The sequence below is a fragment of the Megalobrama amblycephala genome, linkage group LG1 (genome assembly GCF_018812025.1).
Source record: "Megalobrama amblycephala isolate DHTTF-2021 linkage group LG1, ASM1881202v1, whole genome shotgun sequence".
In the NCBI taxonomy this organism is placed as follows: Eukaryota; Metazoa; Chordata; class Actinopteri; order Cypriniformes; family Xenocyprididae; genus Megalobrama; species Megalobrama amblycephala.
Window position 1 is genome coordinate 26,914,109 of NC_063044.1, and position 16,101 is coordinate 26,930,209.

General features: G+C 39.2%; 1 protein-coding gene across 1 annotated transcript in view; it reads left to right on the plus strand.

Annotated features, from left to right (window-relative positions):
* Positions 1–16,101, plus strand: part of helz (helicase with zinc finger) — a 63,290-nt gene that overhangs the window by 42,155 nt on the left and 5,034 nt on the right. The window contains 8 exon segments of the mRNA XM_048186872.1: positions 6,790–6,994; positions 9,099–9,150; positions 12,152–12,330; positions 12,504–12,711; positions 13,032–13,114; positions 13,326–13,551; positions 13,554–13,787; positions 15,510–15,741. Of these exon segments, the coding sequence (XP_048042829.1) occupies positions 6,790–6,994; positions 9,099–9,150; positions 12,152–12,330; positions 12,504–12,711; positions 13,032–13,114; positions 13,326–13,551; positions 13,554–13,787; positions 15,510–15,741 (1,419 nt within the window).

Consider the following 16,101-nt stretch of genomic DNA (forward strand, 5'->3'; position numbering starts at 1 on the left):
TGTCGCCTCTGGCTTGCTTATGATGGTAATTAATCAATACTGAACTTACTTAAACTGGACAATGACACTTTTCTTACAGAGCTGCTATACAGCCAAAATTATGTTCCTGTTATCGCTGTAAAGCTGCTTTGAAACAATCTGGATTGTAAAAAGCACTGCATAAATAAAGGTGACTTGACTTTACTTGACATAGTTGTCAAGTTCATCCAACCCTTAAATTTTATACAAAATTAATACTAATCTTTGGTGAATGGAAGGTCTAGGCCGAAGCCTGGCACAAGCTTGGGGTTCCTTAGAAGCTTCTAATACAGCATGATCTTGATATCATCATTTTTCAGTAAAGGAAAAGAGAGAAAAAGAGACTGATCTTGTGATCAGTAATTTTAAAGGGTGAAGATGCCACACCCTCTTGAGGTGCCTGAGCCAATAAGGAGCTGTTCTCTTAGAGGGAACTTTACGAGTCTCTGTGCCTTTGGCAGGATATTAGCATAAGACACTGGATTGGATGCATGAGAGAAGAACCTTCTAGATTCTTATAATACTAATGTGTCACAGAGTTTGTAACATGTAACATAAATTACCAAATAGGAAACAAATGTTGGAGTCCGTAGATACCAAAAATGCTACCCATGTGATTTCAGTTAACTATAAATTTGCAACTCTGGAACATTAATACCAAAATAGTTCAAAAGAGAGAATTAATACATAGAATAAAGCCTATAAAAGGAAAGTCATGAGATGGGAAAATTGGATACATGTTTATACATTTCTCAAGTGGTTATATATAGAATATATAGGATTAAGAGGGTTTATTTGCCCTTCTCAGAAAGAATGAATGAGTCACTACAACATTCTTTCTGATCGTAAAAGTTCTTATCAGTTTTCCTGTGTCCTGTTACAGGACACCTAGTTCTGCCTGTGTGTTAGCTACGTTTGGGATGCTAGTTGCAGTTTTAGAGGGATGGGTTCACAGAACTTTGATAGAGTGAGTTTCTGGATAATTCATTAAATATAATGAATAATTGTGTGTCTGATTGATCCAGGCGTTACATTTATGATGCTTTTATCTGTTATCCTGCTTATCTAGCAACTTAAAGTATCTACAGACGTGGTGAATTACTACTTTAATTTCTTTACCAAGTACAAAACAGAGCCATGATCATCTTCATCGAATGTATGAGACCAAATTCAATGTGTTGCGAGTTTTGATAATGTCTTCAATTGGCCCTATTGAGTTCAAAATATGGCAAAGATGCTTTCTGATAATAACCTGATATATATCATCTAGGCTGATTAATATTCTAGTGTTTTGCCATTTTGAGATTTTGGAATTGGCCGATAACCAGTTCAGCAGTTTGACATTGCTTGTTCCCCTTGTGTTAGTTCCAAAATCCATCTTATGGTAAAATATTTTTGACAATATTTTGAATAAATACCATGAATGTGCATTTCATTATTTTGGTATACATATCATAGGCTGTCATTAAATTACTTGTGTATGTTATGTACCATTGTTGTATCGGCTCCAGCTAAATCTGATGGTGTTTAGATAGAAAAAAAAATTACCTGAAAGTGAGTAAATGTTTATTGCTTTAAAATTTTGCCACCTTGTCTTTCTTAAACTTGAAAGCTTGAGGTCTTGAATCCACATCTGAGAAATGTTGAATCACATTCACTGGTAATAAGTTTTGCCCCCTCATGGCTCCCTTTTTAAAAGAAAGAAAGAAATGCTAGAATTGAAAGAACTAATGCTGCCTTTACCGTGGCTCAAGCGCTCCAGCCTGTGCTTTATCTCCAAGCATCTATTTTCAACCTTAAACTGACCAAATTCTTACAGCTTAAAATGTTACAAGATCCCTTATCTGCTGCTTTCAGAGGCAGGAGAGACCATTCGCTAAATTACACGGTGACGCATCGAGTTTCTCGGGCTCTGAGTCACAGTAGAGGTCTGAGATTGCTTGAGATTGATGTCACTGGAGTCAGAATTGTGAATTTCCTTGTCCGAGCTGGAGCGATATGAAATACAGCTATTAGGGAGAGAATCAGTCATATTTCTGCTTTCCATGTGTCAGTGTGGCTTTACCAGTCACCCGTGAGATCAGATTTGGTTCTTACATTGTGTGTTACCATGCTTGTGTGATTTTGATTCATTTGTAACTCAATAAGTTGATGTACAGTGCTGCACAAACTGTTGTTTTCACTCTTGAACGAGTCACTAACTCTGAATATGAGCACAATATGAGTCTCATTATGTTCTCCAAGGGTTCCAGTTGTTTGCTTTGTTTTACATACTGGATTAGTAATGAATATTTTTACCCCATGGGGACTCTCAGATTGGAAATCTGTACTGGAGTGTAAATAGAGATGCAAAGATACTAAACTTCTCCACTGATACCAATAGCCGATTATTCAGAATATCTGCTGATACCAATAGTTTGATTTTCTTAAGGGAAAAAAATCTCTCCCAACTAATGCTATAAGCTATATAGGGAACCCTCTCATTTGTTACATTAATGTAATAATATAGGTTCAAATTACAGAATCTTATAAGTATTATATTCAACTGCTATTTGCTTTTAAATATAATAAGTACGCCCAACTAAAAAGAGAAATGTTTGTAAGTGTTTATGAAAACTCAGTTGTAGTTTTCATAAACACTTGTCATCATGACAAATTTATGTAAACATACATATATAATTAACAGTAAATAAGCTCCTCTCTAACAAACTGTGAAGAGCATCAAAATGGCATTTATTGTTTGAAAATTGTAATAAAATGAACAGTATTTGAAAACCTGGACATTGAGGTGCGTTACAAATAATGTTTGGTGTAGGGAAAAAAAACAGACCTGGCAACCCTGGCTTGACCTATTGGTGATTCATAGGGTCAAATAGAGCCTGTTTTTGCATTGCTAAATTATTATTTTTTAATTAATACATTATAGTTGCATTAACTTTGACAGCCTTAAACTCAACACAAGACATTTTCTTCACACACAGTAGGGCTGTGCAATATGACGATATATATCGTTACCACGAAAAAAAGTCTATAGAGATTTTGCATAGTATGTATCGTACTATGTAAATGTTTTGCACTATTGACACTTCAGAGTGATGAAACGCATGAATGAGAATATAAAGAGGGACGTGCTTGATGTTATAAGAGTTATAAGCGAAATATATCCTGAAAAGGAATATAGGAAAGGAAAGGTGTAGCGCTCGTGCTGACTGGCACACTGCCAAAGTGAAACCTGCCTCTCTCAGAAGGAAATCGCTAATTAGAGACGTGCTCGATGTTCAAGTGTATTAAGCACAATAGGTAGGAATGGGCGATATACTGGTAGACATGATTAGCCGGTTGAAATTTGTCAACTGGTAGAGATTTTGGACTATCTTCTGTCAAGGTTTTGCTCACGTGAGGTTGCTATGCTGTGCGGTCACGAAAGATTATAATTTGCATGAGTTTTAAAGCATTGCGGTTTAAAAACAAGTGGTTTTAAACAGTTTAAGTGCAATTAGCAGCGAGAGACAACTCATTTCAGCATATGCACGTGCTCTCCGAAGAGAGCGCCGTTTCTCAGCGCCGTCTGAGAGAAGCACAACATAACTGAGGACTGAACTGAGTGCCTTTTGATGCCTAATTGGGCTTGAATGGTTAAATACACATACCTATGTGCCAAAGTGACCACGTATTTGCAAGTAAACAGAGCCATTTATGTCTTAAGTGAAGGTACAGTTGGGAAAGACGAGGCTCGAGTTAATGGATCGGTGCAGTCAGTCTTAAAGGGACAGCATCCAAATTTACCTGCTGTCATTATTAATGCTAATCAAACAAAAAAGAGAAATCTCTTACTGCTTGCTTTTGTAACTTTTTAATAAGAATAAATGTATATTTAAATTACTCAGTAATTTAGACTATGCATTGTTTTTTTTATACCTTTGATTACTTTATACATTTTCTATTTTTTTCATGTAGGTCTATTTCTCTGTCTTTGTTCTATAGTAGTTTGTCTTCTTTGCTCTTTCTTTATCAGTTTATTTGTCTTCAGTAAGCTTGAGAGTTTTTTAAGGCTAGTATTAATTTTTTTAATTATATTAAAATTGATGATAATTATGGAATTTCAATGATATGAAAAATGTTGATGATATAAAAATGGCCGATCGTGAAAATAATTGCTTTTATCGCCCTATACCAATTATTGGCCGATATATCGGTGTATACACAGTAATTCACTAAAACTATTGATGCTACTAACTTTGCTGTTTACAAAATGCTATAGTTTTTCCAGCAATAAGCTAGGCTACAAGCAAAACAAGGCTAAAACTGAGTGAGTTTAAGAAATAATCAAATGCTTTCATAAACTCTTCTCTCTCTTTCTGTGGAATTGGAAAGTCCGATTTATTCTAGTGCAGGAATCTTCAAACAGTTGATGTTAAAGAACCCATTTGAAAAATGATTTCAGCTTAGTAGTCCCTGCATAGCATTATAATTGTTGTGTTTTAATTAAACTGACATTTATTCATTCATATTAAAACTGCTCTTTGTTACTATGTCTTAGACTCATAATAAATAAAATATTATTTACTGTTCAAATTTAACACGGCATCCTAATTGGAATTCATTGCTAGAAACAAAATACGGCTCTCCTTAAATTATATATTATATCATAAGATATTGCCCCCTTAAATAGCTTCAATGTAGTAAACTACTTTTTGTTAGAAGCTTGTAGTGTAGATAACTATTTTAAATGATGAGTAGCTCGTAGCATCTCAAACACTTGGGTAATGCTGTAATTAAAACCCACTGAAAATCTCCACGTTTCCCCCTCTTGCTCTCCATCCCACTTCATATAATCATTCTCCACTGACAGCCATTGGGCATAACTAATGTAGTTATGGGCGGCTGTGTTGGTGTTAGAAAGTGTTATGTTTTTGACGAGTGTTTCTGATTCACTGTATTTGTCACAGCCAGTATTGTTTTTATTTGGAGCTTGAACGGAGCTTAATTTAGATTTTGATTGTGCTAAACTAAATAGTCACGAATAATGTTAAAGGTTATGGTGAAGCATTGTCATTGTCATGACACTCAAGTTTTTTTTTTTTTTTAGATGGATGTGCACTAGGGTTGCACGATATTGGGGAAAAACTGACATTGCGATATTTTGTTTTTATGTGGTGATGCGTTATGAAAACAATTTCACCAGAGGACTTGAATAGCTGTATTTGGAAAGAATTAATCATTCTAGAATGATTGGGGTGATTTTGTAGGACAGTGCTTGTCTACTTTTAAACAAAGCAATTCAAGTCGAAAATAAATACTCTCTGCTTATGTCATCCGTATGAAATGTGCATTTCTCTCTATATGGGTGTATTCACTACTGCAGTGATGACGAGGCAGCGTCGTCAACTTTCTTTGCAGCTGACACTGGCTCAGAAAACACTAGTTTATTAATAAACAGTGTTGGGGGTAATGCATTACAAGTAACTTGAGTTATGTAATCAGATTACTTTTTTCAATTTACAACAAATTATCAAAGTTAATTTTTTAAGTACTTTTTCACTTTTATTGACTGACAGCTCTCCTGTCCACGTGTTCAGAGAAATAAAGTGCAGAGGTGTTGTGTGCGCTGTTTAAACATGATGGTTATTGTAGTTCTAGACTAAATGTGAACATGCGTTTACTTGCACGAAAACACTGAAAAACAGTGAAGTGCAATCTCAATTTTACACAAACCTGTAATTATTAACTATATTAAATTACACAAATATACTTTATGTATTTAATCTCACTTTATTAACCAATGTCTTTGCTGCTGACCTTCAGTGATTTAATTCAACCATACAAATAAGCAAAAATAGCTTTATATTAGATTTAAAAATAAGAGTTTTGAACTTCCTCCTCCTGTATTCTGTTCTTCTTTAATCCAGAAGGTTTGTTTGAGCTGCGCCCTCTACTGTACAGGCGTAAATATGCATTTCCTTCAGCCTAAGGCTTATGCATTTCACTTTTGTTAATACAAAAACAAACCTGCAATTCCAGCCCAGCTGAAAAAAGTACCAGAAAAGTAATGTAACATTACTTGTAACATTGCCAATACTTTTGATAAACGTAGACAAGCACTGCCCTACAAAATCATCCCAGTCATTCTAGAATGATTAATTCTTTCCAAATACAGCTATTCAAGACATCTGGTGCCAATACTTTTCGTAAAAAGTAACCAAGTAATGCAATTAGTTACTTTTTTAGGGAGTAACGCAATATTGTAGCGCATTACTTTTAAAAGTAACTTTCCCCAACACTGTAAATAAATGATTAAAATGTCTCCTTGCTGTTTTCCCGACACATTCATGATTACTTTTGCCGGTGCTTTGTGGAAATCTATATACATGCTCTTGAGCACAGTATAGGCTATATTATGCCTGTATTAAATGCTCATTATGGTTTAGTATTCTCTTATGTATATATTTAAATTAATATAAACATGCGGTTAGTCAACTACTGGCTTAAATTAACGACATAGTCAACTAGAAAAAGCCCTAGTTTGATGAATCCTTCACTGAATGAACTGCCAATTGAATCTGCCAAACAGTTACTGAATCACAATCAACAACCAGATTTTCACAAGTTCCATGTCAATACATCAGTACATCACGAATATTTTTTTTACTCTTAAAAATGTCTTGGTTTTTCTTTTGTGTTGGTGCATGTACAGTGAAGGACATCAGTTATCAGTCCTGTTTAATGATGATTTTTACTCAAAATCTCTGCATCTTGTTTGGTCCTTCACAGAAAGTTCTGGGAGACCTTCATCTCCATCTGCCATGAGAACCACAGTCTCCACGGCATCACCTTTGAACAGATTAAGATCCAGCTGGAGGCCCTGGAGCTGAAAAAGACCTATGTGCTCAACCCGCTGGCCCCAGAGTTCATCCCTCGTGCCCTGCGCTCGCAACATCCCCAGGGTCCTGGCAAACACCAGCACTCCCCACCCAAGGTACAGGACAATCCAGACTCTCATGAGGGGAAAAAAAGATGTTTTGACTTTGATTTTATTGTGTTTCTCTTCCATTTCATACAATGGTTGTCACAATTGGGCTTTTAAAAGCTATTTCAGGCCTCCTCACAATACAAAGAAATCCCTGCCAAATGGGCCAATTTTATAACTCTGTTCATCTCTCATGCACGGAAAGAAAAACGTGACAGTCACGGCGTCTGCTCGGATACGGTCAGTGGCGTCCGCGGTGGAGGGTTTGATATGACGTGCTGTGATGTGAAGGCATGCACACTCTCCCCCACTGACATTAATAAAAGGGTTTGGTTCTGCGTGAAGCGGAGAGCATCCGTCTAAATGCAAGCGAGCTCTCGCACCCTCAAAACGAATAATATGCCAATCAATCCTCAGCTCTAAGGGGAGGAAGGTAAACATGCCAGAATAGATGAGTGAGGAGACTTCCTCTTCCTCTTTTTTTCTGTAGCTCAAATTTGTATCTGTTTCTCCTCACCCCCTTCGTTTCATTTGCTCCATCATTCTGACAAGTTTCAGAGGAGTATTGGCTGTTCGACTTGCTGGCTTCAAAGTGCAAGTGTCCTATTGGTGAATCTCGCGAAATCTGTGCAACCGGTCATATTTCACCCCAAAATTAAAGGAACATGAAGCCTATATTCAAGACAATTAAGATATTTTGTGTGCTGATATAATTTTCATGAAATTTTACATGTATAGTGAGACTTTTTCTGTTATTATTCCCATTCGTCTTATATAAAGTCTAATGGCTGCTCTTGAATAAGTGTCAATGGAAACAGTCTGCTAAAGGGTTCGCCCTGACCCCCAGAATTGTCTGATCAATGGCGAATGTGGGAGTGTTCAACCACCATTACCGCTATTACTTTGCCACAATCTTGTTACGTTTTTGCTTACCAATTTCCCAGTCTGTATCTACATCACAATAACAACAATGTCACCTGGTCATAGTCAAGACAAAGTGATAATGTTTACAGAAAGCACAGATTATCATGGGTTTCTTTAATAGCCAGAGCGTTGAAGTTGTTTACACAGCACAACATCGAAGGCACTCTTTGTTTGAGGTGATTTGTTTCACTGATTGCCATGGTGACAGCCTGTTTCAAAAGCTATAGCAGCCATAACTAAAAAGCTTGAATGGAAAAGGTCAGTAAGAGAAACAGTATAAATCTCAGTCCAGAATACGCTTTTCCATACAGATGTGGGAAGAACTCAAAAACCCAGTTTTTAACCAACTAACTGCCATGTTATGGTCATCTCTGATGTATCTTGATTGGAGCTTGGTAATTACAGGCATCACCATTGAATTCGTCCATCTCTTGACAGGTGTGTCCCCATTTCTGTGCTGTAATTTCACAGCCATTGTACAGAAAGTGGCTCATCACATGCTATTGAAATAACTAGCGTGATGGGCGGTTCCTTCAAACGTGCTGGCCCCAGAGCAACAGTGCTCGGAGCTGCCAGGACTAGGGCCAGCAGAAACGTCTGAATCGCCCGTTGATGCTGTCAGTATGCCATTCTGAATACACTCAACGACATTGATCTGTTTTGAAAAGCCATGCTTTTCTAATGGATCACACCAATGGACTCTGATTTGGAAGTCGTTGGCAGCACAAAAAAATAACAAGGGTAATTTTTTTTCTTGTACATTGTGGTGCTGTAATTCAGGCACCAAGAACAAGAGTTTGTTCCACTCGATTCCCTGATTATCTTTCCAGTTACTGCTGTTTTTCTTGGAAATCATCTGTGTACGCTCCAAACCACCCCCTCAAATCGCCCTCTGCCCTCATTTTACTCCACCCACGTGAACCTCATATCGAGAACATCTCAGACGAGATTTGCCTGACCATGTGGAAGTAAACTGTTGTAACCGTTTTGACAAATCAGTGCTGCCTCACGGCGATGCTCGTGTACAGGGTGACTGTCGGCACAGAAAGGGGAAGCACACCCCCCTGACCCTGTGACTATTGTTAGCACACGGGATGCGTAAGGCCCCTTCCCCCTCACTTTCCCTACACAGCCTCCTTCATCCTCTAACACTGAATCACTCAAACCCTCCTCTTCCTCCTCTCCACAGGCGAAAGGACAGCTGGCCAATCACACTGAACCCTTCCCCCCTGAAGGCTTTGGTAAGTCTCTCTCTTTGACCTCTTGTTCTTCAAGGTTTGAACATTTTCACACATTTTCAAGGCACCACTTAATTGGGTGAATTATATGTTCTCTAGTTCTGAAGTGCTACAGCCTATGGTTCTCATGATTCTTAATTTGTGTGCATATATATATATATATATATATATATATATACACACACACACACACACACACCAATAGGAACAAATCAAGCATTGTTTTCCATTGTTACATAAGATACTACATTTGGTGTTAGATAATACGTTCTACTATTCAATACACCTGTTATAATTATAATGAAAAATAGTTATAATAATAGTTGTAGTGAGCATTTGAATATTATTAACAATAAAAGCAGTAGTACATACACACTGCCTAGCCAAAAAAAGAGTCGCTATTTGGATTTAAATAGGCAAATGCTTAAGAGTTTATGACTGGATCATTATTGCAGTGACTGTTTCTAGCATGTTCTAGATTTTCATTTCTTAAACATACATAGACTTGACTCTTGCATTGTCAATACAAGATCTTGACCAAAAATGGATGCACCTCTTGATAGAAATAATGTCCCAAAATGTATGCATCAATTTTTGGTCAAGATCTTGTATTGACAATGCAAGAGGTGAGCACTCTGTGAAGTCTCCTCCAGCACATCCCAAACACTTTCAATGAATGTGAAAATGATTCTTCATCATTCTCATGATTCTTCACCATTCTTTCGCAAATTTGAGCCTGATGAATCTTAACATTGTCATCCTGGAATATGGCCATGATGTGTCTTCCTACATGGTTGTTTAAGAAATGAAAAGATACACACACCATAATTAGGTTTAGAAGAACTGTTGCCAAACATATAACATGCTGGAAACATAATAATCACTGCAATAATGATCAGTGTAAGTATTTACTACACCAGTATAATATATTAGCACGTCAATTCTAATCCTATTTTTATAGTTGACATTATAATATATTGATATAAGATATATACTAGGATTGACATTGTTAGTATATAATATGATTGAATATTTTCTAATATTTGGTACAATTAATAATGTGTGAAAGTGAAGAAGAAAAAAATGTCTGTATGATAAAAGTAATTATTTTTACCCCATGTCATTATTTGCCCTCATGCCATTCCAAAGCACATAAGCCTTTCCTTCATCTTCAAAACGCAAATGATGATATGCATGAGAGATTACTGTCTCTCCATTGAAAGTCCATTCTGCCAAAACTTTTAAGCTTCAAAAAGTTCATAAAGAGATTGTGAAAGCGATCTATATGAATTGAGCAGATTTTCACAAATGGTAAACGGAAGCTTGAACGTGAGTTGCCGTTTGATGTGCTCTATGTGTGTGCATTCATAAATGTTTAATGAATGTAAATAAAATTCTAAATTAAATCTGTTCATCATATAAAGGGTCTCTTCCAGAGGACTTGGATTGAACTGCTCGATTCGTATGGATTACTTTTTACAATGTCTTTGAACATACTGTAGTGCTAAACTTGTGACAAACTCTGTAGCCACGGTAAAAGTCACTTCGGTTTACCCGTTTAACATTCACATTGAGTAGTTACCTGGAGTATGTGATAGAGAGGTCAGCAGCTTTCAGCCCCTCATGAAGGAGACATTTTCACGGTTTTTGACCTCTGATTGGAGAAGTTTAAGGATATTATTGGTGTGATGTGACAGTGCTGTCAGTACGAATCGAGGTCATTAGTTTGTAGAGTGCCGCTTGAGTGATTGTCGAGGCAGAAAAAGAAAGACACAGAGAGAGAGAATAGAGAAGACCGAGTCAAGATCAGTGAAGTGGATCCAGCTTCCTTCCAGCCTCACTTCTTGCCCAATCAAAACACGATCCCCCCCGATAATGTGTGGCAGCAGCGCCAATTCTCTCTGAATTACTCCCTTGGATTGCTGTGTATGTCTGGGAAAATGACTTGAGCCAGGTGTGTGTGCGTAGCATGTGCCGTTCAGCATTCACAAGGACATTTTGGGGGTGGTTGTAGCGTAATGATTCTGGAGGAGTTGGGCTTTTAACACACTGGTTCAATCTGAAGCAGGGATGACCCTGAAATTGGTACAGGTTTGGGTGTATCAGGGCGTAGAGTTTCACACTAGAGATTTTAGATCTCAAATTAGTATTGGGAGAATCTCACGAAACTTGTCTAGAACATCAAAAAGCTTGTCCTATGTAGGGTCGCAGTGATCCTGAAGCCTTTTAAAAACTGGAATTACTTTTTTTTTTTTTCTCTCTCTCTCTTCTGATTTTGGGTTGAAATTTGACCTGGACTTGGTCTTGATTTGATTTTATGAGATTCACCAATAAACAGTACCTGAGAGATGATTCATTTGAATTCATTTTCCATTCTGGAAGTGCACAAAATAAACGATTTATTGGAATGCTGTACAGTCATCTCTTATCAAAAATGAGTGCTAAAAGAAGGCTGTGAATGACAGATGGAGAATTGAGATTTTAATTAAATCGGTAAACTAATGAGACTTGGAGAAGCGTTTTACTAGAACTATTGATCAGTGTTGTCACACATGTGCAAGTATTTTTTTGCCAAGACATTTGGTTTTGGCAACAGATAAACAACCATAACCAAAAGGACCATTTTCCATTATTACAATTTTCTTTTACCTTTCTTGCTTGTTAACAGCGGTAAATGTGTAGGGCACAGTAAAATTTGGGTTTAGGGTCTAGCAAATGTGTGAATTGGAGAAAAAATGATTAGACATTTTATTTCATCATTAGTGTTCTCCAGTTTGCTTAGAATGAAAGTGTTTGCTAAATGCCTAGTTTCCCACTCTACTACATGATACAATAGAATTCACAATACTTGTCAAATTGTCACAGTTAAAAAACAAATTATTGAGCAAAAGAGCAGTGTTGGTCAGGCTTTGGTGCTTTGCCATCCAAGAGTATTAATATAATATTGTATGAAATAGCCTTTGATTCCATTAGTCTCAGTTTTGGTTGATGTTTGTGTATTCAGTTCAGCCCAGCGCTGCCGTGTTGATGGGGAACCCGATTCAGGCCTTTACTCCACCAGGAGCGGGGGCTCCAGCCTCCGGCAAATCACCAAGCCCTGTTCAAAGAATCGACCCCGGAGCCAGCATCCTTTATGTGCCCGCTGTCTATGGCGGCAATATGGTGATGCCCATGCCTCTTCCGGTACGTTCTGGATGTATCTCACTTACTCTTCAACATGGGTCATGATTTGAGGCCAGACATTTCAGCCCATTCTCATGTTCTTTTTACTGTTGATTAAAATCTAGAACATCTCTCCACTGTAAATGTATTTCCTTGAACATCCTGTACCCTAACCCTCACCTTTTCTTCACCAGATGCCATGGCCCGGCTATCAAAATCGTTTCGCTGTGGATCCTCGCTTCATGAGTCATCCGGCTGCCGTGGCTGCGTACAACCTCAACCTGCGGCAATCAGCCAGTCGTGCCTCACCTGTGCTGTTTGGGTTCAGTCACCCATCTCCTTTGGGCCTGAACCAGCAGCCCACTTCTGAGAAAGATCTACTTCAAGAGCCCAGTGGGAATGGTACACTAGTCTCTTTCATTTTAACTGCACTGGTAGCTCAACTGATGCATGCCAATAGCTGCACTAAGGTCATGGGTTAGAAATGCACTGTGGGTGGGAATCAAAGCAAATATTCCTTTAAAATAATATATTTCACACAGACATCTTTTTATTGGCTGACAGCTCACATTGTACCTTTACTCTTGCCTTTACACACTACATTGTAAGTTTATTTCAAAAGTTTAACTTTGAAACCTGAACTCTCAGGTTTGAGCAGTCATGACTGTTGGTGAGGCTCTGCTTTTTGGGTTGTATTGTGCTGATTTGTTGCCATTCTTTAGGGAAAATCGACATTAATGGAAAAACGGAGCATTGTAGGCTGCTGACACCCGAGAGGAAAGCCCCCGAGCTGAAGGAAAAACAGGTACGTTCCATCCGCACATTCCCTTTTTGTATTTCCCAGTTTAATCAGAAATAAATCAAAGGAGCCACCCACTATGCCTTCCCACAAGAACACTTGTAACATGGACCATTTATCTTCACTCGTCCACTGCATGCTCAAAACACTTCAGTTCTCCTACTCTTTTACACCCTCCATTAGCGTCACATGTTGGTAATGATTGAACTTTCTACAGGGGGACCCAGAATCGGTGCATAACAAGAGTCCAGAGCCCCAGTCCAACATGGGCTTCCCTGGTAGCCGCCTCATACGCAAAGACCCACAGGCCCAGAGGGCCCTCAACTTCCACCTGGGCCCCCCGCATCCCGGCTTCCCCCCTCACCACGGAAATAGCCAGTTTCCGCAGCAGTATGGACTCTCCCGACCTCCCCTCCGAATGCAGGCCCCCATCCACCCTCAGCCTCCTCCTTCCCACCGTCGTTCTTTAGTGGACCTCCAATGACGCACCGTGGACTACAGTCTCCGGTCCTGGAGGGGATGGAGGGTGGTGAGGGCTCGATGGGAGCGGTTCCAGGTGGGGTAGCTGAGGATATGAAGGGAGTGGTGAGAGGCCTGCCCCCACAGATGCACCAGCAGCCCCTGCGCCTCAACAGCTTTGGAGAAGAGAGTTTGGACTCTCTGTTGGGCGATACTCTGGGTATGAGCATACTTAAGACTGCTTTCTTTGATTTATTATGCTGTACTGTTTATTCTGACTCATCTCTGTATCACAGTTTTGAATTTTCTCTGCCAACATCTTTGACAGTTTGTTTAATCCATGTTCCAATCTTTCAGACTTCCCATAAATTCTGCAGTATTGTGCCTAAAAGTTTGAATTTGACAATATAAAAGCCTGTCCTATCTGAGCTCCTTTAACAGAGTCTGAAGCACAATGGCAACACACTCAAAACTACTCAGAACATGTTATCAACCACATAGTAATGTCCTACCAATCCCCAGAACACCTTCAACCCCACAGCAACATGATAAAAACCAGCCACAGACCAACATCATAGAAAGCTCCCAGAACATAGTGGCCACTCCCCTGCAAACGTAGAGCAATGCCATAGCAACCACCCAGAACATACCCTAGCAACAAAACAGCAAAGTAATAAAAAGCACATTGTAATCACATAGAACACACTAGCAACTCTTGCAACCACCTTGAACACCTATAGCAGTGGTTCCCAAACTGGGGTACGCTGATGCGGAGTCTTGCCGTTCATTTAATTCTACCCTATCTTAGGGTATTATTATACAACAGGTCAACTAACAAAACGTGCATTTCAAACACAGTACTTTAAGTATTTACTCTATTTTTCAACAAAATAATAGTTCCAACGAAAGCCACCTCAGAATTGCAGCCACAACAGAATTGTTTCGTGAACAATTCTTCAGCTTTGAATGAATCATGAAAGTCAATCATTCAATGATTCATTCATAAATACAGCTAGGCCCTGTCCCAAATGGCACACTCATGTGCACTTTCGGTCTTGTGGACTTGCAGTGGCCGCCGCATGTCTGTGAAGTCCACGAGACCGTAGGATGTCCCGTTTGTCATTTTAGGTTTCAGAGCCTTTGTGGCCTCTATGTGCCCTTGATACACACTTTTCCTGAGCCCGCACTGGTGCGAGCCTTGCAGCAGACTTCTTCCCGAATTCAAAGCGGCGTTATGTCACGAAAGTGCGGACTCGTAGAAAGACTGCAAGGGTTTAGGGTGTCATTTGGGACAGGGCCCTAGTTGCTTCATTACTGAATGAATGAATGACTCGATGACGTGCTCATGAAAACTGACTTCATGAGCAAGTCATGAGCAAGCTTTTAATTTTTAAAAGCATTTTTACCATCATTGCATTTTTCTCTATTGAACATTTTTTTCTTTAAAAAAAATATTTTATAAAGTTATTCATAAAGGTAAACAAATGCACTAGAAAATCAATTTAAAGGGGCAAATATTGTCCTTTAATTGAAAAGGTATGACTGCAATCTAAGTGGAAGAGAGGGGGTATCCAGAAAGATGGTAAACCCCTCAGGGGGGACGCCACTCTAAACGTTTGGGAACCACTGACCTATAGCAACTATACACCAACATAAAAACATCTCAAAACATGTTAGCAACTACATAGCAACACCCTGGCAACCATCCATAACATCCTTGCATCAGACAATTCTTGGCATAGTGAATAGTGTTCGAAAATGTTTGGAAATATTTTAAACTTTGTTGTTTAGACTTGGCGTCTTAATGGTTTGGGTCATCAGAATCTCTTATTAATCTCCTTGCATGCGTCAGTCTGCTGAAATGGTCATGGTGGGGTTTGGTGAACAGACCTTCTGTGTTTTCCCAGCATGTCACAAAACTTTCTCTGTTGTGTTGTCACAGATGGTCAGGCTTCCTCAGGGCTGGATGCTCTGGGCCAGCAGCAGCAGCAGGCTCGTGTGGGTCAGTGGGGTGAACATGCTCCCTTCCTGCAGGCCGGTGTGGCCCCCTTCCCCCTGGCACAGCAGTTGGCTCATCTCGGGCAGCCGGGTCTGCGGCTCCCCCAGCAGCTCCTCCGAGCCGGCTGGGGCCTTGGCCCTGCAGCAGAGGAGGAGCCCAGACCTGCCATGCCCAGGTTAGAAGAGTCTTTGTCCTGCTGTTTATTTTGTTTACTCTGTAAAATTTCATAATGTAAATATTAGGGGTGTAACGGTACATGAATTCATCTCAAACCGTACGGTATGGATGTCACGGTTTGGTGCATGCAGTCAGACAACAAATACAGGCAATCCACACTCCAATCCAGAAAGGGGTGCATGCGGTAATGCAATGCTGTTTGTTAACCGCTACAACAGGAAAAAGCACAGAAGAACAGACGATCTAGATGTGCATGTAATTTCTCAACCAGTGTTTTTAACTCCAGAAAGACATCAATAAAACAGCTTGAGAATATCTCATGTACCAATACATTTACCTCAGCATTTCATTTACTGTC